The 27,069-nt window shown below is 32.4% G+C and overlaps 3 protein-coding genes across 4 annotated transcripts; 1 reads left to right on the forward strand and 2 right to left on the reverse strand.

Moving 5' to 3' along the window:
* Nucleotides 1–544: 544 nt before the first annotated feature.
* Nucleotides 545–2,447, reverse strand: LOC111419408 (32 kDa beta-galactoside-binding lectin-like). Its single transcript, XM_023052205.2, has 7 exons — nucleotides 2,338–2,447; nucleotides 1,897–1,981; nucleotides 1,746–1,834; nucleotides 1,477–1,684; nucleotides 1,216–1,419; nucleotides 1,069–1,161; nucleotides 545–1,013 (listed from the first exon to the last, which is right to left on the reverse strand). Exons 2-7 carry the CDS (start codon nucleotides 1,915–1,917, stop codon nucleotides 786–788), a joined length of 843 nt encoding a protein of 280 aa, XP_022907973.2. The 5' UTR covers nucleotides 1,918–1,981; nucleotides 2,338–2,447; the 3' UTR covers nucleotides 545–785.
* Nucleotides 2,448–5,136: 2,689 nt separating this feature from the next.
* On the reverse strand, nucleotides 5,137–12,406 carry LOC111419403 (solute carrier family 35 member F5). 2 transcript variants are annotated; one of them, XM_023052198.2, is made up of 10 exons: nucleotides 12,283–12,406; nucleotides 12,047–12,228; nucleotides 11,856–11,993; nucleotides 11,739–11,792; nucleotides 7,319–7,582; nucleotides 7,082–7,264; nucleotides 6,871–7,024; nucleotides 6,660–6,819; nucleotides 6,364–6,603; nucleotides 5,137–6,304 (listed from the first exon to the last, which is right to left on the reverse strand). In XM_023052198.2, exons 2-10 carry the CDS (start codon nucleotides 12,149–12,151, stop codon nucleotides 6,229–6,231), a joined length of 1,374 nt encoding a protein of 457 aa, XP_022907966.1. In that variant the 5' UTR covers nucleotides 12,152–12,228; nucleotides 12,283–12,406; the 3' UTR covers nucleotides 5,137–6,228. The 2 variants fall into 2 exon arrangements, with proteins under 2 accessions (XP_022907966.1, XP_022907965.1); XM_023052197.2 differs by having other exon boundaries at nucleotides 5,137–6,310.
* A 56-nt stretch (nucleotides 12,407–12,462) lies between these two features.
* LOC111419402 (Bardet-Biedl syndrome 4) lies at nucleotides 12,463–26,503 on the forward strand. Its single transcript, XM_023052196.2, has 9 exons — nucleotides 12,463–12,568; nucleotides 12,628–12,791; nucleotides 14,620–14,732; nucleotides 18,205–18,299; nucleotides 18,775–18,937; nucleotides 19,023–19,176; nucleotides 25,096–25,218; nucleotides 25,544–25,715; nucleotides 25,771–26,503. The coding sequence occupies exons 1-9, from the start codon at nucleotides 12,526–12,528 to the stop codon at nucleotides 26,142–26,144; spliced, it is 1,401 nt and encodes a 466-aa protein (XP_022907964.1). The 5' UTR covers nucleotides 12,463–12,525; the 3' UTR covers nucleotides 26,145–26,503.
* The last annotated feature ends 566 nt before the right edge of the window (nucleotides 26,504–27,069 follow it).

Below are 27,069 nucleotides of genomic sequence, written 5' to 3' on the forward strand. Positions count from 1 at the left end.
ATTCCCCAACAATTAGTTGCTTGAAACGATAGAATTCAAGATGAATCACGTTAAAAGTTTTCAAAATTTGTGTTGGAAAATTTAGAAAGATAACGGAACCTATAAATTTAGCAGAATTAGTTTTCGATTCAGTTTTAATTAAAGAAACGGAGTAAAACATGTCCAATTTTAAAATCAAATTTGTTTTGATTCAATTCTTGTTGTTTTGTGTTTTAAACTGTTTAACTTTTGAGAATGATTCTAAAAATGGTAAGTGATAACTTTTTCGTTTCTAATTCATCTAATTTAAAACTGGTTACTTTAGGAAGCGACGCCGGATTTTCGCGTTATAAAAGACAAGAAGAAGAAGATGAGGAAATACCAGAGCTGGTCCCTCGAGCATTATACACCACGCCAAAGGGGGATTATAAATACGAACCGATTACGTATTGCGATCCACTTCATTTTCTTTTTGCGGGTTTTCTAGTAAATCACATCGTATGTGATCATTACTGTGGAACAAAAAAAGCTTTTGGAAAAGGTAGCTGTCAATCAGGAAAATGTGTTTGCTATTAATATCATGACTTTATTGAATAATAATCTCATTACAATAATAAAGTAAGTTATTCAGAAAATATTCGTATCAAATTATTTAAATTTATGCATTAACTTTTATAATAAAATACTAAATTAAAACGTTACAATCACAATTATTTTATCATTATTATTTTTATTTTAATTATTTTTTTTATCAATTTTTTTTTATATTTACTTATAATTAAACAATACCACAATTTAAAATAAAACTAATCGTCGTCATCATCATCGTTATTATTTGATGATCCTGATAAAGCATATGCAATCCCACCAATTGCCAAAAGACCACCAACAGCAGCTGCCCCAACACCCAAGACATTACCCCAGGAGGTGGATGTTGTTTGTTGCATTGTTGGAGTAGGTGGTTTGCATTTCCTGCATTGACATTTTTCACAATGACAGGAAATTCCGCAAGCTTTACTTTGGCATTTTGAACGCTAAAAATTTTTTCAATGATTCAACAATTTAAAATGATTTATTTATTTCACATACGTTTCCAAATAGGGATGCGCCTAGCACGCCAATTCCAGTACCAAGAGCAAGAGGAAGAGCAGTTTGGAACATACACTGGTCATCGCCGCTTGACTAATTTTTAATTTTTTTAATTTACCCAGGTGTTTGTAAAAACAAAGTTATTACCTGATTTGGTTGATTTCTTGGTTTTGGTTCAAATTCTGCATAAGGTGGTGGTGGATCATCATAAAGTGGCACATATTCACCATAAGACATGTTGGTTTCATAACAAATGGTATAAAGTTTAACATTTCCTTGAATTGAAATGTGGTTCACTCTTGAACCAGGTAATCTCTGTTTGAATTGAAATTCGTTATTATTGACTTTGATCTAAAATTGTATCATTTTTGAAAGATCAATTTGGAAACAAAAATTACTAAAACATACAATATACACTGGTCTTTTATTTGTTACTGAAATAGTAAATCTTTTTCCAACAATCAAAGGATAATGACCTGCAGTTTCTGCTTTACCCCAAATTCCTTCTATTGATGAATTTCTTGTTATACTACCTTCAAGAAGTTTTGCCCAGAGTTGTAGTGCAATATCATCACGGTCAGGAGCATATTTTCCAGTTTGGAAATTAATTGTAATGCTATATAACATGATTATAAGTATTTTTTTATTAGTATAGTTCCAAATAATAATTTTTATACCTTTGAGCTGGAGGTTGAACAACACCTTCAATTGTGATAGTTTTTCCTTCAATAAAATTACCAACAATATGCCCCAAGTAAGGAGTGGGCTAAATAATATCAAAAAATTATTGATTTACAGTTATATAAAACATTATTTTTAGTCACTTACAGGGTTTTCAATTCTTTTCATGTTAAAAGTTGTAAAAATCCACTTTTTATGATTTTTTTTGTTGTAAAACTTGATATGATTTCTTCTGTAAAATAGTAATAATAATTATTAAATGCAACTCTAAACATAAATTACATACTATCTGTACGATTTCACGTTTTCTAAATCAAATTACACGTCAATTTTGAGATATCACATGGAAAGTAACAAAAAATTCTTAATCCACCATGTTTTTAGTAACAAAAAATTATTTGATTTTTCGATAATACTACGTTAATAGAATTGTTTATTGTTAATTCGTAAAAAATTAAGATTAAATAAAGTAGAAAAAGATAAATTCCGCAATAATTTTTTTACTCCGCCATATTTTTTATAATAAAGACAGTAATATTAAACAAGTTGATTACTATCAGATCTGATTATTTAAATCCTTCATCTTACCTTCAAACACAGAACTCAATTTTGCTTCTAAAGATAACTTATCGGACGACAACTTGCCCTTAATCGTAATCAGATGTTATGTGACAGATTTGTCAACCGGATATAACCTAACTTTTTAGGATACGCTCTTTAAATAAGCTGATTCTTAAACTGTACGCTGTGGACTCTTCACATAGTTTTTTAGCGCCTCAATGTTGTAGAAGTTTTTTAATTTCAAAATATTACTGAAGTTAAACAGGGCTTTATAAATAAATTGTGACATACATTTTCTGATTGTTTTCTAATTCTTGGATAGATATTTGATAATACAAATTTAACTTAAATAAGAATAAAATGTTGTTATGGATGATTTCTCCTAGATTTCAGTGGATACAATTTTGTCCGCGCATCATTTAAAGTCATCTAAAACATTGAATTTCTTCCAAAAGTCTTAAATAGCTCGTTGTTTCGTCTCATAGCCTTAAGGTGGCTACACACGTAACTGCAAACTTGACAAGTATGCATGATTAATCTTTTTGTACAAGTATGCTTTAGCGTTTGTAGGATAATTTTGCAAGAACATTTTGCTTGTGCAATTCGCTTGATGATGGAATGAATTTTAATCATGCAAGTTTGCACGTGTGGCCAGACGTAGGGATTTTTAATAATTATGCCAGTCACGTGGATATACCTTCAATTCACTCAGTAAATTAATATGGGAGTAGGTTTTTCTTTTCAATAACCACTCTTTACACCATATATCACGTTTCATCTTCCGCATTTTCCTCTTATGGACAAGGCAAAAAGCAGCCAGTGCGAGTGCATCGTTTCGAAATTTTACATGCTTATACAAAAAGATTGATTATGCATGCTTGTCAAGTTTGCAGTTACGTGTATAGCCACCTTTATGTATTATAGATGGGCAAGCGATCATCTCATCATCGCAGCAAGCATAGGAAAAACTTCATTAACAACAACAAATGGATATTCAATCCGAAATTACTTAGTATTTTTAATGGTATGATAGGATGAAGACTATCAAACGCCTTCTTAAAGACTAGATACACAACATCTCCTTATCCTCTGTCATTGATACAATATTAGATCAAGTATGACAGATTTGTATGGGTGGTGTTAAAAGGTCATTGAAAATCCGCACCGCAATGACGTAGGTAAATAATACTTGATCTCATTGTCAGTAAAGGATAAAATTGAAAATCTAATAAAACTATGAGAATAGAATTGCTGTCTTAACCTCATTTAAGGCGGTGAAAGCATAAAAGAAAGAAGAGAAGATTTAGAAAAATGTATGTATTCTGCTCATAACGCTTCATTTTTTTTGGACAACGTACTGGACGTTGGCTCTGGCTGGAAATGGTGCCACTGAATAGAACTGTCGTTCCAAGACAAGTAAGCACTACAAGCCATGCTGCGGGCAACTGCCACTCGTGCTATGGGTCGATCGCAAGGCCAAAGCCTAGAATTGCAGTGGCAGTACTGGCTACAACCAGCAAATTTTGGAACAGCTATAAGTGAAGTAATACGTACTGTGCTACACAAGCCAGCATCTGATATTATCAAGAAAATTTCAAGCGAGCAATAATTGAGTTAATTGAGCGATAATACAGTGCAAAGAAGAATTGATGAAATAGCTCAAGATGTTGAAGATTCATTGTGTGGGTATTTAAAAACATCTCGGTTTTCTATTCAACTTGATGAGTCAACTTTGTTAGGAAATGATGCTTAACTTTTAGCATACAAAGGAAGAACAAGAATTATTTGCAGATATTAAAGGAGAATCAATATTTCATGTTTTGGATGAGTTTTTTAAAAAAAAGGTTCATCCTTCTCATTAAGATCAATTCGAATGTTTTAACTTTTTTGTAGGCATTACCTTTCTATATAAGAAAGAAAATAAAAAACTTCTTACTTGCTAACAAATTTTTTTTGAAAATTTCGAGCCAATAAGCTCATCCTCAGCCGAATTGTCAAAATCACTATTATACAGTATAAAGATTTTAACTCTTATTGTTCGTGCATTGTGTTGTGTCTTTTAATTATAAATAGTAAACATTTTTTATTCATGTAGTGTAAGGATTATGCAAATGTTTCAAATACAAGTGTCTTTGTTAATTGTGGCGCATTTTTTGGCGATATTTGCTTGTTTGTATTGTTTTTTGTTTCGTTGCTATGGCAACCAACGTTGTTATTTTAAATGGGATGCGTATATTTTCTTTGCACACTTTCATAGAGGATAAATCCCTCTAAGCGATGAACATATATCAAATCATATGATTGTATATGAAAAGAATCGAGAAGAAACGCGTTTTCTGAAAATACTAAATCAGCAAATTACAATCAAAGTAGGTGCCGAAATAACGCCGTTGACAACTTTAAATGTCAAAAAAATGACAATTTTTGTTGTGTAGTTTGTATATCCGGGTAAATATTATGGAACAGTGTACAAACTTCACCTTGACTGTGTTTTCTTTCACAGTACCTATACACATCATTAATATTTAGATTCTTAATTGCGCCATATTTGTTTGAACTGTCAATTGTTTAACATTTAAAGCTGTCAACAGCGTTATTTCCGCGCCTACTTTGACTGTACAAAAAACAATGTAAGCAAGCAAATATAATGCGTCACAATTAATACAGAATTTTTGGGCGCTGAGTAATATTTTTTCTGGAAAGGCCAAATAAGTTTAGGAACTTAATTTGTAGTAACTGAAATATGTTTTAGGATTTATAATCAGAGTATTTAATAATTGTTGATTTTTATCCAGAAAATCCTAATTAAAAAAAAAAAATTGTCAGTTATAGTATTATATCACTTTATTATCATTTTTTTTGTTGAATTTATCTACAATACATAATTAAGAAAATACATTTAGGAGAGCCAGTGTTTCGCTACAATATATTAAAAATATAAACTATTTTCCTAAACACGTGGAATGTACACTTGTTAAAATTCCAAATTTACAAGTTACACAAAATTAACAAATACAAAAAAAATTTAAAGAAGCACTGCTAACTTGTAAATTTGAAATAATGAGCTAAATATTCATACGCTTGTCGACGAACAAAGAAAGAATCTTGGCAACAACCTCAAGATGAAGGCAGTGCATTTTTTTTTGTTTAGAATCAATGGAAAATTTAATGATTGAGTTTTCACCAAGATTTTTACTATGTATATTAACAAGGTATTGGTTAAAGGTCAATACTGTTTTACATTTTTATATTAGTCCTATTTAATAATATATTTACTTCAATTCATTTATCCAAATTATAGATTAAAGAATGTTGAATAAAAAGTATATATAAGAAAGTTGTTTCAAATTAATAGATATTTATTGTATCAAAAAGAGTAAGACACTGTTTGTATTAATACTTTTTTCTTAAAATTTCTGGCAAACAAATTTTTAGTTGAGTACATAGATTAGGGTATATCATAAGCATTTTCTTATTTCTGGCGGAAATGTGGAACACTTAATTAATATTGCACATAATAGAACAAAAGCATTAATAGGATATTAAATAACAATATATTTTTCAATTTTAAGTGTTTTTTTTTAAATATGTAATTATATTTATCACATAATTTGTCGCATTAAATATAATTCATATAAAATTAAAATTGAAAAAGTTACATTTCTAAATTGAGATCAAAAATAAATTTCTGTTATAGAACTTCTTGGTATCAAACTTAATTATTTTTGGTAAACATATTTCTGCTATTAACATAAAGGTACAAGATTTAATATTTCTTTGATTTTTAATTTTAAACACTTTTTTTTGAGATTCCGTACTTACAGGACTTTGTCAGTCAATGTTTTAAAATAATAAAATAATCAATAAGGAATGTTAATTTCATTTTTAAATACTCCAGTCTACTTATCTCATTACAGCTTATGCTTCATGCTCGTTACTATTAATTCCAATGAGCGCTTCCGTTTGTTCTGCTGAAAACTCAGGAAATCGAAGTCTATATCTTCAAAAAAAGACACAATTTTTTAATCAAAACGATGCTTAGTTAATTATTACCTGTTGCGTCTCCGACAAATTGTAGTATACACCAACCTTAACGTATTATAAACAGGATCCCAATTCTCATAGTGCGACAAAATCGACACGAAGACGAATGCTAAAGCAATAGGGACGGTTCCCACGTAAAATAAATACTGGTAAGAAATTTTTTTGACGATCACATCAGCGAACATCGTCATGGGTATGGTTAAACTTATCGCTATAGTTGCTATTAACGAAGATGTTAAGAAACAACCCCTAAAATTTTAAGTTATTTTAAATTAATTCTAATAAAATTAACAATTTTAATTTACCATAACCAAAGTACTTCTGAAACAACGGTGCCAAATAAACCGTTCATTAATAAGAAAATTAATTGGTGTTTTGTTGGCCATTCGAACGTTTCGTATTCGGAATAATGTAATATGAAAAATATCGGCCATAAAAGAAAAATATTAAATAATCCTACAAATCCTACAAAAAAATTTATTTTAACTTATTTTTTTTAAGGTTGTTGGAATTTACCAAAAAATAATGGTATATCCATTTTATCTTCATGATCGACATGCATTCGAAGAAAAACAATGTACGCGGCATAAAAAAACGCGCTTAGTATCGATAAAGAAACTCCATGTGGTACCCTGTGTTGCATCATTATATCTGTATAACTTACCAAAACCTAAGCAAAAAAAAATTGTTGATTAAAAATAAATAAATTGATGAGAAAAGTTTTTACCGTTCCAGATATACTTAAACATACACATACTAATTTTGAGAGGGTAAACTTATCATTGGATGTTGATGGAAACATTGCCGCTAAAGCTAATGTAAAAAGACTAGAAGTGGAAGACAGAACATTTACGACACCTGCTTCTGTGTCAGCTAACGCTAATTGATAAGTATAATTAGCACAAAACCACTATAAAAAAATACGCATTACTTAAAATCAACAAATATTTTTTGTTATATTTACTAGAAGACAAAATCCAAAAGCTAATTTTGCTATTTTTTCAAGAGGTAACCTTGAAGCTGCTCTCCTAGCAAGATCACTAGCTCGCACACTTGCTTGATAAGATAACCTCGCAAGTAAAGCTTCTGTAGCAACTTCATCAGACATTTGCCTCACCTCAGCTAATTTACTAAATCTAACCGATCTTACGGATGTAGCATCACTGTCTGAGCTAGATACAAGCTCTGAGCCATCAGGAGTTTTTAATGGAATGTACGTAGGTGTACTCTAAAAAAAAATTGCGTATAACTTTTATAAATTAGAGTAAAACTTCGATGTAACGGACTAATTAACTATTTGAATGAATAATTTTAATGCACATAAATTCGGACACCTATTCACACCGTTGCATTCAGTTCAGCTGGCTTTATATTTATATCAAGGGTTAAAAAAAAAGTAGTTTTCGCCATTTTCTCCCGAATGGTGATGAATTGGCCAGAACCAAAACATGACTCGAATATATAACCGATATTATTCAGTCGATAACCAGAAAATGGATGGCAGTAAAGAACATAGCACCCGACAGACCATTGGCAGAAACATCCACAAATGTTCCCTGCATAGACGTACAAAAACTTCCAGAAAGACTGGAAAGAGTTCACGTGGTGTGCAGCAGAAAGATGGTGGGTCAAAACGAAAATCACGCAAAATTTGCAATAAAGGATGTATAGTGTGTGCATTAGCCACGAATGCTAAATAAATTAATTACATATATTAACAGTTCACATAACGGGCACATCTGGAGATTCCAGATTTCTGGAAAGTAGATTCCAGCACCGATTTTCGGTTAATGTGTGGGGAGGAATCATCGAAAATGTTGTCCTGGGACCGAAAACCTTTGATGGAACATTGACCAATCAAATTTACAGGTCTAGAAGAATCCATACTTCTTGCAGATATTCCTTTGAACGTGCGTAATAGGATATGGTTTGTCCATGACGGGTGTCCTGCACACTATGGAAGGGTCGTAACCGACTTTTTGAACACTGCGTTTCCAAACGGGTGGAGAGGGCAGAATGGAGCTGTCACATGGCCCCCGCGCTCGCCGGACCTGACCACTCTTGACTTTTTCTTTTAGGGCTATGTTATGGAGCCGGCTACCAAAGAAGAACTGGTAGGTATAATCCATCAAGCATTTCAGGAAGTTCGTGGAAACATGGAAAATGTCAACTGGATAGGAGAACTTAGTCAAAGAGCAGAGTTATGCATGGCAGTCTAGGGTCGCCATCTTCAGCAGCTTTAATCAATTAATGATCGCTATGCTTTTGTTTGTTTATGGCATTGTTTGGTCATTAAAATCATTAAAACTTTACACTTTCTGCTAATTACTGTAGAAGTAAGACAGTAATTTAAGTTATCCCATATATCAAAAACGATTGAAAATTGGACCTATGTTGACATTGTTCAAGAAGAATTGTTCACGAGAAGTACGTAATGTAGCACTAGAGGAAGAAGTTTTTAATTGAATTGAGAACTCTCCCGGAACCAGTACAAGAAAAATTGCTCAACAATTAAACGTAAGCCATTCTAGCGTGTTTAGGATTTTAAAAGAACAACTTTTGTATCCTTATCATCTGCAAAGCGTTCAAGTGTTCTTACTGAATTTTTCAAAAGAATCCATCAGAAATTTTCATAGTAATCACATATGGGCTGAAGAAAATCCACATAAAATTGTTGAATCCAATTTTCATTAAATGTGTGGCTTGGTGTCATTAACAATTATTTAATTGGACCATATTTTCTTCCAATGAGATTAAATGGAGACTTCTTGATGACGTTTCGATAGAAATCAGGCGAGAATTATGGTACTTGCATGATGGAGCGCCAGCGCATTTTAGTATTAACGCTCGTAGCTACTTAGACGAAGTTTATACAAGATAAGCCGCGCAGATCTTCAGAATTGGCCAGCCAAATCTTCGGAATTAAATCCATTAGATTTCTTTGGGGTTTTCTTAAAACCCTGGTTTATTCAACTCCTGTTGAAACTGTCAATGGGCACTATGAGCAATAAGCGCTGTTAGCTGTTACGCAGCAGTTTAGTAAATATTTCAGCATAAGTAATCTGCGCTTGTAAGTTAGGATTAACATTTTTTGTTTCTCCCTTTTAATTTTGAAAACTGACAAAACTGTATAAAAATGACTATTGTTAATGCAGAAACGCATCATCTACTATCTCTTGTAAAAGCACAAAATTTTCAAAAATATTATTGTTGGCCATAGCTTTAGGTTATGCAGAACCGCTAATTCTCAATTGCTTGTTCAGCCGATTTCGTTCCGCTGTATTAAAGCTTATACAATAATAATAAAGCTTATACTGATTGATTTAATTCAACTGTTGACACCTGTTGAACATAACCATTGATTTACGGAATCGTATCATCGCATTATGTGAAACTATTAGGAATACACCAGGAATGTTTGAAAGAATACGAAATTCAATGAGGCGAAGGGTAGAATCGTGCGTCGCTGCTGAGGGGCGACATTTTCAACATTTATTATGATTATTACTATTTTGTTAAAGTTGTTATTATTTGTTTTTGTACTTTTGTTAATTGTTATTGTCTGTGCATTATTATTATTTTTTTGATTAAATTAACAATTTTGGGAGAAACTGTTCTTAATATTTCAAAATTTGTCATTATGACATCTATTGTTAGTGTCTATGTATTATTTTTTTTTTTTGATTAAATTAACAATTTTGGGAGAAACTGTTGTTAATATTTCAAAATTTGTCATTATGACATCTATTGTTAGTGTCTGTGTATTATTATTACTTATCTTTTTTTGATTAAATTAACAATTTTGGGAGAAATTGTTCTTAATATTTAAAAATTTGTCATTATGACATCAACCTACTTGATATTTTTACATAAATAATAACAATACTGTGAATTTGTGTCAAACAGGTCTGAGTACTATTTTATTTTTTTATGGACAAATTAACAATTTTGGGAGAAACTGTTCTTAATATTTCAAAATTTGTCATTATGACATCTATTGTTAGTGTCTATGTATTATTATTTATTTTTTTTTGATTAAATTAACAATTTTGGGAGAAACTGTTCTTAATATTTCAAAATTTGTCATTATGACATCTATTGTTAGTGTCTGTGTATTATTATTACTTATCTTTTTTTGATTAAATTAACAATTTTGGGAGAAATTGTTCTTAATATTTAAAAATTTGTCATTATGACATCAACCTACTTGATATTTTTACATAAATAATAACAATACTGTGAATTTGTGTCAAATAGGTCTGAGTACTATTTTATTTTTTTATGGACAAATTAACAATTTTGGGAGAAACTGTTCTTAATATTTCAAAATTTGTCATTATGACATCTATTGTTAGTGTCTGTGTATTATTATTTATTTTTTTTTGATTAAATTAACAATTTTGGGAGAAACTGTTCTTAATATTTCAAAATTTGTCATTATGACATCTATTATTGGTGTCTGTGTATTATTATTACTTATTTTTTTTTGATTAAATTAACAATTTTGGGAGAAATTGTTCTTAATATTTAAAAATTTGTCATTATGACATCAACCTACTCGATATTTTTACATAAATAATAACAATACTGTGAATTTGTGTCAAATAGGCCTGAGTACTATTTTATTTTTTTATGGACAAACTAAGAATTTTAGGAGAAAATGTTAAGAGACAAAAATTTGCATATTGAATCCCTCTATTTAAATCAAGTTTCTAAATAAAAAAATCTGGACGCATTAAAAAGTTCTGGTGCAAAGTATTAAAGGGGTGAATTTTTTCACCCTCTTGTAATTAAATTATAGGGTTTAAAAAATCGTTAAAAAATGTCACCTTATTAGTAATAGCAAATTTCACCCTTCCAAATTCCTACATAATGGATTTATTAAATAAAAACAATTTTTTTCCTCTAATTTTAGAGGGCTGTAACTTGGAGGAGAAATGGTTTTGACCAAAAAGTTATATGAAAGACCCCCTTAATTTTCGCTGAAAAATCACCCCTTAAAATCTTTTGCATCAATTTAGCTACACTTGCATATCGGAAATGCAAAGCATATACTTTGTAATAAATGGTCTATATAAAGTTATAATGAAAAGATGACTTTTTGTATGTGTAAATATGTTTTGTAAAAGAGAACTCAACTTTTACTCTCTTTATTATCTTTTATATCTTTGCTATTTGCGATGGAAAATTATATTTTCAATGAATATAGAAAAATTAGTGTCATTGTCAAAATCATGAAATTCTAACATAGGCACCTCTTTTTCGCCCCCCATTAAAAGGGTTAAATATACTAATGTATTGAATAGATAATATTAATAATATGACTTAAAAATATTTCGTCCGTTATATCAAAGTTTTACTGCAATATCTTTTTAAAGACTTACAAGGGATGTATTAGCTTCTGAATAAAAATTATCATCTTCTTCTACATCTAAGAACTAAAAATAACAGTTATAATTACTAAATAATAATATACTTAAATGTTTATTTAATGATAATACCATGTAATGACTTGGTCGATAACAATGCTCTTGCCAAGGTTTCCAAAAACAAAGTCCTATTAAGTACAATGTAAACATAGAGGTTTTGATGTATGTGCAAAAAAACGGCTTCTCAAATGTTTCATTATGATAAATATACTAGAAAAATAATTAAACTATGCACAAACAACAGCAAATATTTCATTGAATACCTTTGTAAGTTCGGAAGAAGATACCCATATGATATCAACAAGGATTAAAATGAAGGAACCTAACACCAGCCTCTGTAATCTAGTAAGCACTGGTTCCGCCTCCATGGTATCTTTTATTCAATTACTATAGTAACATTATCATAAATGATGGACCTGGTGTGTCAGATAACAATTAACATATTCTAAAAAAAAATAAGAGGAGGTAAATAATGTTAATACGAAAAGTGGTTACTTACGATTTCACCAAAAAGAACATTTAGGGGAAATTAACTGCGCTGAGGAGCGAAAACTAACACGTAATTCTACATCATACGTTTTCTTGTCTATTGTAAATAAAACGTTTGACAGTTCGCCATTGTTGTAAATGCGCGCGCACGTCGCGCCATCCGTTGCCAAGCGACGAGAACTAAAACAACCCGCGGAAAATCACACTTCTGGTTCGGGTCGCATTCGAATTATTAATTATTTTTGAATATATAATGAATTTAATAGCTAATGGAAAAGCGGACCATTACGCAGAACGTATTTTACAGCAGTTGCGTATATTACACAGTCAATTATACCCCAATTTTTTCTTTTAGATAACGTTGCGAGTATGTCTTATCCAGAACCGTCTCCGATTGAACAGTTGAATTGGTTGATACACGTCCAACATGTTAGAGGTGAAATTGCTAGTTGTAAACGATTGATTAAGGAAAATATCACAAAAAGCCATGGGAAGAATGATTATGCTTACCACAAAGAAGTAATTAAAAAAAATAATCATTGTAATCAATAATCATACAATTATGTGATCAATAGGTATATTTTTAGAGTAGGCTATGAAATTTACAGTTTAATTAAAAAAAATTGAAGATTATTGGATTAAAAGTAGCCTACTTTAAAATATATTTTTGATGATATGGTAATTGGATCGCGTTACACATCACTTGACTAAGCGACATTTTATCGGTTTTAGAGATTTTTCATGCTGTCTGGTAGGTAAAGGTGTAACTTATCTTAGAAAAAATGCAGAATACCGAAAAACCTAAAACACTATTTGTTTTAAAAGATAAAACTAAGCGCCAATCATGTTATACGATTTCAAGTCGGATTTGCATCATACAACGTCTAAAAACCGACTTACTTAGATAGACCAAGAAATTCTACAATAAAAAAAATAGATGGACCTACAATTTCGGGCCAATGTCGTTTTCTAGATATTAGTATAAAATTAAAAGTTTATGTCTTTTATTTTATATACCTAGAATTTAAGTCTAACTAGTTTCGGCCCTTGGCCATCTTCAGAGACTCTACAAATAGATTAACATCTCTCATCTTATCCATTTTACAAACGAAAGCGATAGGTAGCGCTAGTTAGCATAAAAATCCAGAACTAACACTAGACCTAGAACTAGAAAGTTTCGGGTTTAGCCGTGCGTCTGAAGACTAATAAAAGAATAATAAAATTGTGGCGATGGATAAGAGAAAGTAAAAAGGTCATCAAATTTTAGTACAGCAGAAAAGAACTTGCTGATAGATTTGGCAAACAAATATAAAAATGTCTTTAAAGTGAGTCAAAACTTGACGCATTTATCTCAAAAAACCAAAGTTCGAACTTTGAACTTTTAATTTTGACATATTTGTCAACTTTATAACAAATCCTTTAAAATAAGTCCAAACTCGACATATTTACCTTTAATATTAACGGAAATACAATCACTTCCGGTTTGAAACGTCAGAGTCAATTTTCATGTATTTGTCATCTTCATTAAAAAACCTTTAAAATGAGTCCAAAGATGACGCACTTATCTCAAAAAACAAAAAAGTTAGAATAAGAAACGTTAAACCCGAAGTTAGCAACAATGAAGATAACAATTTAATTTATAAATATTAATACCAACCTTAATTTTTGATTTTTTTTAATTATATTTTTGATTTTGTGACAAATATTAAGACATTTTATAAAAATTAAGAATATGTTAAAATGACATTGACAATTCAAACCGGAAGTTGCTTATATCTCGAGTAATATTGGAATTAAACGTATCATGTTTGGACTCATTTTAAAGAACTTTTCATGACGATTACAAATATGTCAAAATTCACGTTGACATTTTTAACCGGAAGTTGACCATAACTTCATTAATATTGAAGATAAATATGTCGTGTTTGTACTCATTTTAAAGGATTTTTAGTGTAGATTGCAAATATGTCAAAATTGAGGTTGACATTTTAAACCTGAAGTTAGTTATCATGTAATATAAGTTTTAAAACTGAAGTTAATCTAGTGTTAGTCACTTTGTCGCACTTTCTTTTTATTTTTAACGTGTTTTTTGGGTCATTTCACAAACTTGGATTATTTTTTTCGTAAAACAATTTTCAATAGTTTTAGCCTGTCTATTCTGAGAAGTCTTATATTTTTAGAGAGATGAAAACGAACATCCCGTTTTTCTCAACATGATTCATGTGTCGCCTAGTCAAGTGATGCATAACGCGGTCCAATTAATAAGTAATAATACTGTGTCACGGTATATGAGGACTTATTGATTCTATGTTGAAATTAATAATTTGTTATTTATGGATTATTTTAGGGAACGATATTGCGTGAAGAAGGTAAATTGCAGGAAGCCTTAGAAGCATTTCAGATTTGTCATAAATTAAATCAAGATGATACGGGACATGTGAAGGAAATTGCAAAATGTTTGTAAGTCTTCTTAGTGTTTATGACCTAAGGAGGAGAAAAATGCTTTATGCACCCTAACCCCGGTCAGATGTGCGCGTGATGAGGAAATTTTATCCAACCGGGAGTGTGGGACTCCGCCGGCGACAGGGATTTTATGCCGGCCTCTTGATGGTTACACCACTAAAAAACTCCCCCTTTTTTCCTTGCCTATTGGATCTTGGCAGTCCGGACCAGCTTACGCATTTCAGCAGATTGCCTTGGCGATTGTGTTGATACTTTTCTTTTTCATTTCAATATTCTTCTCTTCGTGTCGGTTCTTGTTGCTTCTCTCGGCAAAATCCATGAGATCTTCTTTCTGTATCCCTCATTATTCCTGGACAGGGGGGAGGGGAAGAGCTCCTCCCCATCCTCCTCTTCTTATGCAGACTCCTCTCATCGGATATATGTCATCCCGGCCCTCCTCCTATGTTGAATGGTTTCTGGATTAGGGGAGTCAAAACTGCCTCCTCCGCTTCTCTTCTTATATGTACCACTCTCTTCGAATATATGGCATCCTGGTACTCTTCCTGTTTCGGATAGTTTCCTCCCGCGGGTGAATTTCAATGTACAACACAAAAACGACCTATTAATTTTTTAATAACATAGATTACCTTATCATACCTGGATTGGGGGAGACAAAAGCTGCCTCCCCGCTCCTCTTCTTAGTTCTTCTTCCTTTCTTCTTCTCTCTTCCATCTCTTTTATCTTCATCACCTCTCTTAAGTAATTCATTATGCTATCACGCTGCTTTTCGTTGCTCATAAGAAGGTCGGCTACGTTTTCTTGCTTAACGGGTTCTCCCACTTGTATATCCATTTCCATCCTTTCCTTTTCGAAGCGACAACATTCAAATATTGTGTGTCGAGGTGTATCCGTCTCTTGACATCCGAACCAACAGTTGTCTGACTCAATCTTCTTTATCTTCGCCAAGTATGCTGCGTACACGCCATGCCCAGTTATTGCTTGGGTGGTATAATAATCTACACGAGGCCCTTTACTTTGCCATTCTCTTACATTCTTTATGAAAGTCTTTGCCCATCCCTCATAATGGTTCCATCTCTCTTGCCACTTTTTATACATGTCTTCTCTGTTCTGTTCTACTTTTTCTCCCCTTGTCTCCCAATTTCTACTTCTTTCCCAGGCCAGTAAATCCATAGGTGCGTGTCCGGCCAATGTACCTACAGCTTCCGTCGCTACCGTGCGATATGCCGATGTTACGCTTATTACCATTTTTCTTTCAATTATTCTCAACATTTTAGCATATTTCTTGTACTTAAGAGCACTTTCCCAAGCTGAGGCTCCGTAGAGAGTGACCGATGTTATAACTGTCGCTAATAGTTTTCTGCGAGCATAGCTTGGACCTCCTTTTCTAGGCATCAAACGCGTTAGGTTATTATACATTTTTCCGGCTTTCTCTGAGACTTTTTTGATATGCGCCGTCATGCGTAGATCCTTGTCTAAATGGACTCCTAAGTACTTTACCGATTCTGAGCTTTTAATGATTTGTTGGCCTACTCTAAGCTGTATTGTTTTCAGCTTTCTTCTTCCTTCCAAAATCACTATCTCGGTCTTCTCTTCTGCTAGTTGTATACCCAGTTCTCTCATATTCTCCGCCACCCTCCGTACGCAGTATCCAGCTTTATCTCTCATCGCCTCTTCAGATTTCGCTCTCACCACTACTGCCAAATCATCTGCGTAGGCTACCAGCGAGACTCCTTCTTCCACCTTACTTTCCACCACCTGGTCGTAGAAAATGTTCCAAAGTGTTCCTCCTAAGACTGACCCCTGCGGGACTCCGCACGTCATTACCTCCTCTCTCCCCCCTGGCAGAACTATCCGTCTATCCGATAAATAAGATCTTATTATCTTTCTAATTTGCATTGAGAAACCTTTCTTCTCCAATGCTCTGTTAGTGTTTATGACCTAGAAATAGACAATTTAATGATACATAACAACTAGAACTAGACTAACACTAGACCTAAAACAAGAAACTAGAACTAACGCTAGACCTAGATCTAGAAACATTCGGATTTAGCCGCACGTCTTTCAAGACGGCTAGACCCGAATGATTCTATTTCTAGGTCTAGTTCTAATTTTAGTTCAATAAGAATATGCAACAATCTAGCACTGCATAACAATTGAAACTGTCACTACTGTTACTGTATTAAACTACCACTATGCCTAGAACTAGAATCATTTGGGTTTAGCCGCACGTCTCTAAAGACGGCTAAACCCCAATGATTCTAGTTCTAGGTATAGTGTTAGTTCTAATTTTACACTAGCACTATTACTATGTAGAACTAACACTATACCTAGAACTAGAATCATTTGGGTTTAGCCGCACGTCTCTAAAGACGGCTAAACCCGAATGATTTTAGTTCTAGGTATAGTGTTAGTTCTAGTTTTGCACTAGCACTATTACTAGAACTAACACAAGACCTAGAACTAGAAGCATTCGGGTTTAGCCGTCTTTAGAGACCCATGGCTAAACCCGAATGTTTCTGGATCTAGGTCTAGTGTTAATTCTAGTTTTCATTCAATAAAAATATACCACCATGTAACGCTGAATAACAATTAAAACCAGAATTAGCATTAGACCTAGAACTTGAAACATTCGGATTTAGCCGCACGTCTCTCAAGACGGCTAAACCTGAATGATTCTAGTTCTAGGTCTTGTGTTAGTTCTAGTGATAATGTAAAATATTATGTAAACATTCGGATTTAGTCGTACGTCTCTCAAGACGGCTAAACCCGATTGATTCTAGTTGTAGGTCTTGTTAGTTTTAGTGATAGTGCTAGTGCAAAACTAGAACTAACACTATCACTAGAACTAACACAAGACTTAGAACTAGAATTATTCGGGTTTAGCCGTCTTGAGAGACGTGCGGCTAAATCCGAATATTTCTAGATCTAGGTCTAGTGTTAGTTCTAGTTCTGCACTAACACTATCACTAGAAAAGTCATTTTGATTCATGAGCGTCAGAACCTGAAAGAGACTAAGGACTTTGCTCTCATTACACCTAATTATTAAACCCTTTTTCCTCTACGTCAAGAATTCAGTAATAAAATCTTTTAATGTATTATTTATATTAAAACGATTAAATTAGAAAAATACGTTTGTCGTATTTTATAGAAAATAATGTCTTTGTCATTTTCAAAGGACATCAAGTTCTTTTGTTTGCATAATCTCGGTCTATTAAATCCCGTATTGTCCAATACCAGAATAAGACAATGGTTGTGTCACAAAATAATCCTTACAGAAAGGATTTCTATTATCTTTCTTATTAGTGTTGTCCTTCATGTTTCCATGTATCTAAATTATTTAATAAACTAATGTAAAGAAGAAACTTGATTCAAAATTTCTCTCCGGCGCTATTGAAATCGTGAAAAAGTTTTAATGATGTATTTAAAATCGTTTCCGAACGATCTTTTAAGCTTTTAATACTTTTTTTAGGTATTTGCTTCAACGATACAGACTGGCCTTGGAGGCGTATTTGGAAGCGGAGAGAGCGTCTACGAAACCCGACTGGGAAATATTTTACAATATCGGTGAGTCTGCCGACTTCACAATATCGTACACAGGTAGGAAGGGCGCGCGATTTTGTTGTTTTTTAATTTTGCGTCGGCGGCCGTTACATAACTGAACGTAATTTAACCCCGGCTTACCGGGTCACGTATTATTAGTTCCGCCGAAATTTCACGCCTCGACGTCTACGTGGCTCATTAAAGATTTGAAGATTGTGAGGCCCGGTCGTTGGATGATTTAGTGCAAACTAAATGTGGAGCTCCGGGCAGAATCCATTATCTTTTAGTAGAATTCAATAAGCTGTATGTTAAGCAGTACCCGTCGGCTTATCCTACGCGGTTTAGATAACGAGATCGTTAATATCCATTTTAGAGAAACTAGTTCGGTGTTCGTTTCGAGCTCCTGTCAATATTAACTAATAAACTTCCGCTACTCCTCATAAATTTATCGATCTATTCTTTTTACCCTTAATCATTTTTATTTCTTTGTAATTTATAGCTCAATGCCTTATTTTGATGGGAAAACCAGAAAAAGCAAGGGAGTACGTACAGAAATCCCTTCAGTATGATAAACAAGAAGATTCTTATGCGCTTTTAATAAAAATCTTGCTACAAGAAGGAGAAATAAAATCTGCAATTACAGTTTGCAATGCGGCTTTGGAGTAAGTACCTCCTGGGAAGGGTGTGTTTGGGAGGATTGCCAATCGTAAAAGGATATAAGGAATTTTCGTTTTGTTTGATTTTCAGAAACTGCCCGGACAGTATAGAGATGCTTACTCAATCTGGTCTGCTATATTTGAAGTCTGGACAAACGCAGCTAGCGTTCGAAAGGCTTAGCTCTGCCCTGGCCTTAGAACCGACGTGCTCACGAGCCCTGTTGGGAATCGGATGCATCACGCAGGTTATTATTTGCCGTACGGCTTTATGGTCAAGCCTCCGGGATTCGATCCAATTATGTCGGCCTTAAGCAACACCTGTTACAACTTTTATCCGTCGTCGACGCCAACGGTGCGGCGCGGCCTTTCTCTCGTTTCTATTTTCGACGCGCTTTCTGTAATTGAATCTGGGAAATGTGTAAGGAAAGTAATATAAAAGATAGTATTTTGTGGCTTTATAAACTTCTTCTTTTTGAGAGTATAATGATAGTAACAAGTTTTGATCTTTTGGGAAAATTAAATTTTCTTCTAATAACGAAAAAGATAAAGATTCAACGACGTAAGTGGGAAAAAGTTAAATTGTATTAAAAAATGACGGGCAGTTTATGAAATTTTTAATCCCAAATGAAACGAATCCTCGTCGTGTAGCAAATTAGTCGGCAACTTTTAATTAAAAAAGTTTATTTTATATAATGGAAATTTGTTTGTAAATCATCGAGTAGTTTTTTACTTGTCGCCAACTTTATTACTACAAACTTTTAGAACCATTCTAAATTTAAAATATAAGTGCCCCATAATTGGGTAATACGAAAAATAGTGATAAGGTGAATGTGAATGGACGTGGAAACTGAATTGCAGTTACTGAAATAGAATTACATCTTAATTAAAACTAAAATTTTTATTATAATTTTCCCAACTCGTAATGCACAACTCAACTCTTAATTAACATTCATTATTTATTGAGGGGAAGCTGCATTAAAAAGGTAATTTGAAGATTCCTTGTTTGTGGTTGTACATTTAGGATGTTCCACTAAATAACTGTTTGCTGATTACTACATTGTTTGGTGAAGTAGTTAAATGTAGTTTGTTTATGGTGTGGGGCGACGGTGGTTTGACGATGATGAAGCCGTTTCTAGATGAAATCGATTTTATATGATAACGTACCGCTACCGCTTGAGAAGGTATTTCATCCTTCAATTCGTATTATTATACGGACATGTTAGTTAAACTGACCTAATTCTAAATGTTAATTGAAACACATGGTGACAACTCAGAATCTTGGAAATATAAATAAGTTATATTCTCCTAAAATATTCGTGTTATGCAATTTTCTCACTTTCCTAAAGTATAGGCCGAATAGTTATAATACTCCTCAGTACCTGCATTAAAGTGAACACTTACTGGATTGAATTCCTTTTTTTTGCAATAACGCAACTTTATACCCCACATTTTTTTGTATATTTAAACATCATGTCGCATGTATTATTCTCCCCGTCAATCAGTCACACCACGTTATGCTTTGTTGTGAGTTACATATGCATTTTGACATTTTCACTTGCATTTCCTATTTAATGGTATAATGGCTGCATTTTGTCGTTTTGACAAACTAATTACATGAATTTGCGCTATGCATTGAAACGATCAGTTTGCTAATTGTATTAGTAATTACCTGTACATTTTTAGTTTTCTAAAATCTGTTGACGGTGCTTTAATTGAAAGTGTTAATATTGATATTCCAGCGGTGACATTGGTTGGTGAAAAGGACAATTGACTTTATATTATACAGGGTGTATCTGAATGACTGCAACAAACTTCAAGGGGTGATTCTTTAGTGAATTTTAAGGGTACTTTGATATATGAACTATGAGCGACTTCGGCTCCCCTAAGGAGCTACACCCCTTCAAAAATGGCGGAAAATTTTGGTTTATTTTTTTTTTCTCAAAAACCATAAACGCTAGGAAAATGAAATTTGGGGAATATGTTTAACTCATAATAGGGCACGTTTTGGCCCTATTTGTACTTTGAACCTACCCTTCTAAACTACTAAACGTAACCACCCTCGTTCAATTTATGCCTAGATTTTTTGTATGAAGATGATAAATACATTGGAAAAATTTCAGTTAGATAGATAAAACTATTATAAAACTTTTTTGTCTCTCTGATGTTCTTCGAAAAATTAATAATTTCTGAGAAAAAAGATAATTAAGCAAACACTAACTGTTAAGCTGTGGATTGTTAATTGAAAGTTGGAATGAATTTTTAATGAAAAAATCTTAGTAGGCTTTGCAATCTTTGTCAGAAATATTTTTGACGTTTAAATGTCAGTGGTTTTCTTACTATTTAAATTGTTCTTATTATATTATTGTTTTATTTAAAATTTTGAAACGTCGAGTGAACGAGCGTAAATGCGATAGAACTTTATTTAAAAATTAATATGAAAAACAATAATAATAGTAAGAAAAACACTGACATTTAAACGTCAAAAATATTTCTGACAAAGATTACAGAGCCTACTAAGATTTTTTCATTAAAAATTCATTCCAACTTTTGATCGACAACCCCGATGTTTAACGTGCAGTATTTGCTTTATTTTTTTTCTCAAAAATTTGTCGTTTTTGGAAAAATTTTAGAGAGACAAAAAAGTTTTAGGATACTTTCATCTACCTAGGTAAATTTTTTTTAATGTATTTATCATCTGCATAAAAAAATATTAGCAAAAATGTAAAGGGGGTGGTTACGTTTAGTAATTTAGAAGAGTAGGTTGAAAGTACAAATAGAGGATCAAAACGTGCCCTATTATGAGTTAAACATATTCCCCAAATTTCATTTTCCTAGCGTTTATGGTTTTTGAGAAAAAGAAATTAAACCAAAATTTTCCGCCATTTTTGGAGGGGTATAGCTCCTTAGGGGAGCCGAAGTCGCCCATGGTTCATATTTCATATATCAAAGTACCCTTAAAATTCACTAAAGAATCACCCCTTGAAGTTTGTTGCAGTCATTCAGATACACCCTGTATATAAAGTATTGTATAGATGTATTGTAGTAATATCCACTGCTATTGATTTTTGATCTCTTATACTTCGGAATTAATCCTCTGTAGCGCAAGATATCAAAATTTAAAAATAAGTTGTGAAAAATGTTAATCGAAAGAAATAGGAAAGATCTATTTTTTTTGTTTATCTGTAAAAAAATAGAATTAAAGGGAGTGTGACAGAAATGTTACACCGCATCAAAACGGTAACTTAACTTAGGTGAAATAGTCTGAAACAATTGTTGTGTTTATTGTAGCACACATTTCTCGCACATTGTTTGTGAGACACCAGAGCATTTAGAAAATTTGTAGCGTATTCTTTTTTCTGTTCAAACAGGCCAGTGTCCTGTCGAATCTTGCCTGATTGCCAATGGAGAAACATGTTGTGCTGGACCTTTGTGTCGTTTTGCTTGAATTTCGTTTTTGATAGATAGACGGCTTTTCAAATTTGATGGCACACAAAGTTGTTGTAATTTCAAGCCGAAAATCAGCCGAGTTCTAAGGTTTATCCTGCAAGTCCTTTGCCTTATGAATTCTTTTGTAAAGAAGCCATACTTTTGCCCAATAAATGGTAAAACATTCGAACATGCCATCTTTTGCTGCGAAGCTGTATTTTGTAGCGTCCCATGATGCTATCGATTAGATCTACACCACCCATGTGGCGATTGCTTGGTCTTCTTGTTATACTTCCTCACCTGAGCTTTTGGCATTTCTCCCACAACAGTTGATGCCAAATTAACTACTTTGTTATCTTCCCAGGATACGGTTGCTACATCTACACCATTGACATCAGCAACATACTCAACAGAATACCCTTTGTCTTTCTTGGATATGCCTTTGTGTGTGAATAATCTGAAATCCTGTTTCGACGTACACTACCAAGACTCAGTATACCATTTTTTGACAAGTATTCTATCAATGGCAAAGATGTTAAGTAATTGTCGAAATACAATCATTTCACGTGACAGACGCATAACAACATTTGAGGATGCGCTTAGATCAGGTTCGTTGGGTAGTAGCACATTTTCTGAGCCAGTTTCAGGTTCGATTTTGTATGCAAATCCAGAGACTCCACCACTAAGAACGTAAATCTTATAGCCCCATTTGTAAGGCTTTTTCGGGTTATATCTTTTCCAGTTATTCCTTGATTTCGTAGAGTATATTTGCTCATCGACGCAAAGATATTGCTCTAAAGGAATTTTGGCAAAGTTTTTGTTCAATTTTTGAACAATTGGTCTGAGTCTGAATAGTCTGTCAAATTTCGGATGTTCGTGGGGCAAGTTTTGTGAATTGTCATTAAAATGAATGAATTGGCGAATTTTTTCAAATATCTTTATTTCTTGAATTATAGGAGTTCCAATGGTGCCATTCCAATGACTAGTAACTCGAGGAAGATGAATCAAAGACATGATATACACTATGCCAATAAATTGCTGAATATCTGTGGTGTTAATTGAACTAAAATTAGAACTAACACTAGAAGCTTTCGGGTTTTGCCGTGCGTCTTTTAATAAAAGGTTTGACGTTTCGGATGCCATGTTGCAACCTTCTTCAGAAACTGGTTCGAAATGGCCACTTTTCTTAAAAGACGCACGGCAAAACCCGAAAACTTCTAGTGTTAGTTCTAATTTTAGTTCAAATATATAAATTAGTCTGTGTTGCAATAAAATCAATCAAATCTTGGGAAAATAAAAACAAGAAGATCTTTGTGTCAAGCTCTAAAATATCTGCTGGAAAATTTTCATTCCCTAGAAAACACAACTGTTGCTCATTCAAAAGCAGACTTTTCTTCTTCCATCGCAGGTTGAGTTTTTGTGGCTTTCTATGGCATCCCACGGATTGGGTTGGTTGCAATTGAGATGGCACAGCAGCAGTAGATGGAGACGGATTAGGTTCGCTGCCTTCTAAGTTATGAATAATCTCATCAAGGTTCACTTCATCGTCTTCATTTTCATCACTAGAAAACTACTGCTCTTGCTCCATTTCATTTTCAGCTTGATAATCTGGATCTGCAACACTGTCATCGTCATCTTCCATGTCATCTTCACTGTCTTCGAAAGTATTCAACATCTCGGCTATTTTAAAGCAAATGAACCATATTATATTATCAACCTCTTCACAAAGTAAAATTTACCCACGTTAGGCAATGGGACACTTCAAGACCATCGAAGGCATACAATTATATAAAAACCCACATTACACCATAAAGTACATGTAGCTTACTAACCTTGTATATTTTCGAAAAACACACAGTATTAATCACGTTTTCTTATATTTTTTACTGATTTTTCAAAAGCACATAGGCAGATCCCACCCGATCTGTCGACGAACAATAGCCATCGCGCGGCCCTAACGCCATCTACATTTTTTGTCTTAAAGTAAGTCGATACATCGGTTTGTTGCAGATAAGTCACACTGACTCAAAATTGGTTTGAAAAAATGTGTAAATTTTGGTAGGCAAAGAATAGTTTGTGACAGAAATATTACACCACGCTACAGAGGGTTAAGCACTGTTGATTCTAAATTCATTTTGGTCGCAAAGCTTTTCATTGAATATGTTGATGCCAGGAGTAACTTTGTTATCAATTTTTACGTTTAAGTTTTCTCTTCCTTTATTTTGTTCGTGTTTGGCGCGTATACACTTATAAGGTGATATTAATGGCCCGCGGTTAATCGGCACTTTAACATACTTATTTATTCATGATGTGGATCCTTGTTATCAATATATGTATATGAAAATAATTAAACGTATATTTATGCTTTTATTGATATATTAAGTTTTACACTCTGGCTGCACTGCTAGGTGCCATTTAGCACGCGATTTTCTGCAATTTGTTCGCTCCCGAGAAAAACAAGTAGTAATCCAGACCGTTAAATGTTAATGTTTGAAAATAATCCCTGCAAGAAGCATCTTAGCTTTACCACATAAAAGAAAAACCGATATTTTATGTACTACATAGCATAACCAAGGACGAAAGCCTCCGAAGATGGCGTAGATCGCCGAAACGCGTCAGGTAGAGTGTAAAACTTAATATATTAATAAAAGCACCTTATAACATCAAGTATATTTATCACAGATAAAATTACGAAAAATATTATGAAAATCTAAAATGTCCATTTATGTTTTTTCTAGTTACATGAAGAATACGATGTCGCTTTAACAAAATACAAATTGGCTATACAGACCCAATCTGATTCGATAGCATTATGGAATAATATAGGAATGTGTTTTTATTCAAAACAGAAATATATTGCGGTAAGTAATTGAATTTGATGCATTCAGAAATATTGACATATTAAAAATTCGCCAAATGGAAAGATTGAAAGGATAAATATTTTCTCTTTTACGTTCGGAATTAAAATCTCTGTTGCATATTATAAAAACATTTTTATGAATAGTTGAATTGAATAACGTTATAACAATGTTTGTTATGTTTTCATATCGATTTGTACGTTTAACCGAAATGGAAGCCAATAAAAATTTTACGGTTCAATTTTGCCGCGTGTAAAATTAAGTTGAAATGGTTCAATTTTTTTTTTGCTTGTTTTTATATAAAAATATTTTATTTCTTTTTTTTTAGGCGATTGGTTGTTTAAAAAAAGCTTTATGGTTGTCTCCTTTAAATTCACGTGTTTTGTTGAATCTGGGGCTTATTCATTTATCAATTCAACAACCTGCATCTTCTTTTAATTATTTATGTGCAGCTACTAATTTAAAACCTGATTTGGCGTTAACTTATGTTATATTAGCATGTAAGTGAATTATTTAAAAAAAACGGAAATTTTTTTTAAATATAATTTATTTTAGGTGCGTTATTTTCTTTGGAAGATAATGAAAGCGCTTTAAGAGCTTTAAAGCGGGCTTTTTCTTTAGCACCAGATCAACCGTTGATTCAATTAAATACAAGCGTTTTATTGTACCATAATGGAAATTATACGGAAGCTAAGAATTTGTTAGAAAAATTTGAAGCAAGTAATTTTAAAAATGAAGAAATGTTTAAACTTGCTGCTAAATTAAAAGTTGTGTTATCAAAATTAGTAAAAGAGGAAAATCAAGATGAACCTGAATATGCAGAAATTAATGAAGAAGAAAATGTTCGAGGTTTAGAAGTGTTTGGTGGTGGAATAGAACATGTTGAAAAAACGTTATCTGATACTGAATTGGATCCAGATGAAGTATAATCATTAGGGCACGAAATTTTTGTAACAAAACGATACGATTTCCTCCCTCCACTCGTTCTCAGCAGAAAATTTCGTACAAAAGCTGTTCTAAATTAAATTCTAAAACAATTTTCTCAATAAAAAATATGTAACAATTTTTTTGAGGCTATGTTCTTAATTATTTATCAAATCAAAAATTTTTATTAACAATATTTGTTTAAAATTACTTCAGGAACAGTGTTTGTTAATAAAATTTTTTGCTAACTTGAAATTTTAATTTCCCTCTGAATAGTATGGTACAAAAATTAATATTTTTGAGGTTATATCCTTATTGTTGATTTAATCAAAAAATTTTGTTAATAAAATTTGTTTAAAATTACTTCAGGAACAGTGTTTGTTAATAAAATTTTTTGCTAACTTGAAATTTTAATTTCCCTCTGAATAGTATGCTATCAAAATTAATTATCTCAATAATTATTGTTTCTATCAAAAAATGTTTTAAATAAAACTTGTTTCAATTTCGATTTTGAATCAATTATCTTAATAAAAAAATTTTACATCTCTATTAATTAAGCATCTAAGTATAATTATGTATAAAAACGGAAAAATTATTATTTTGAGGTTATCTCCTTAATTATTGATTAAAGCAAAAGAAAATGTTAACAAAGTTTGTTTAGAATTGTTTCAGGTACAATTTTTGTTAACACAATTTTTTTCTAACTTAAAATTTTAATTTTCTTCTGAATAGTCTGCTACAAAAATTAATATTTTTGATTTTATATCCTTATTGTTGATTTAATCAAAAAATTTTGTTAATAAAATTTGTTTAAAATTACTTCAGGAACAGTGTTTGTTAATAAAATTTTTTGCTAACTTGAAATTTTAATTTCCCTCTGAATAGTATGCTATCAAAATTAATTATCTCAATAATTATTGTTTCTATCAA

This window comes from Onthophagus taurus, chromosome 7 (genome assembly GCF_036711975.1).
Source record: "Onthophagus taurus isolate NC chromosome 7, IU_Otau_3.0, whole genome shotgun sequence".
Lineage (NCBI taxonomy): Eukaryota > Metazoa > Arthropoda > Insecta > Coleoptera > Scarabaeidae > Onthophagus > Onthophagus taurus.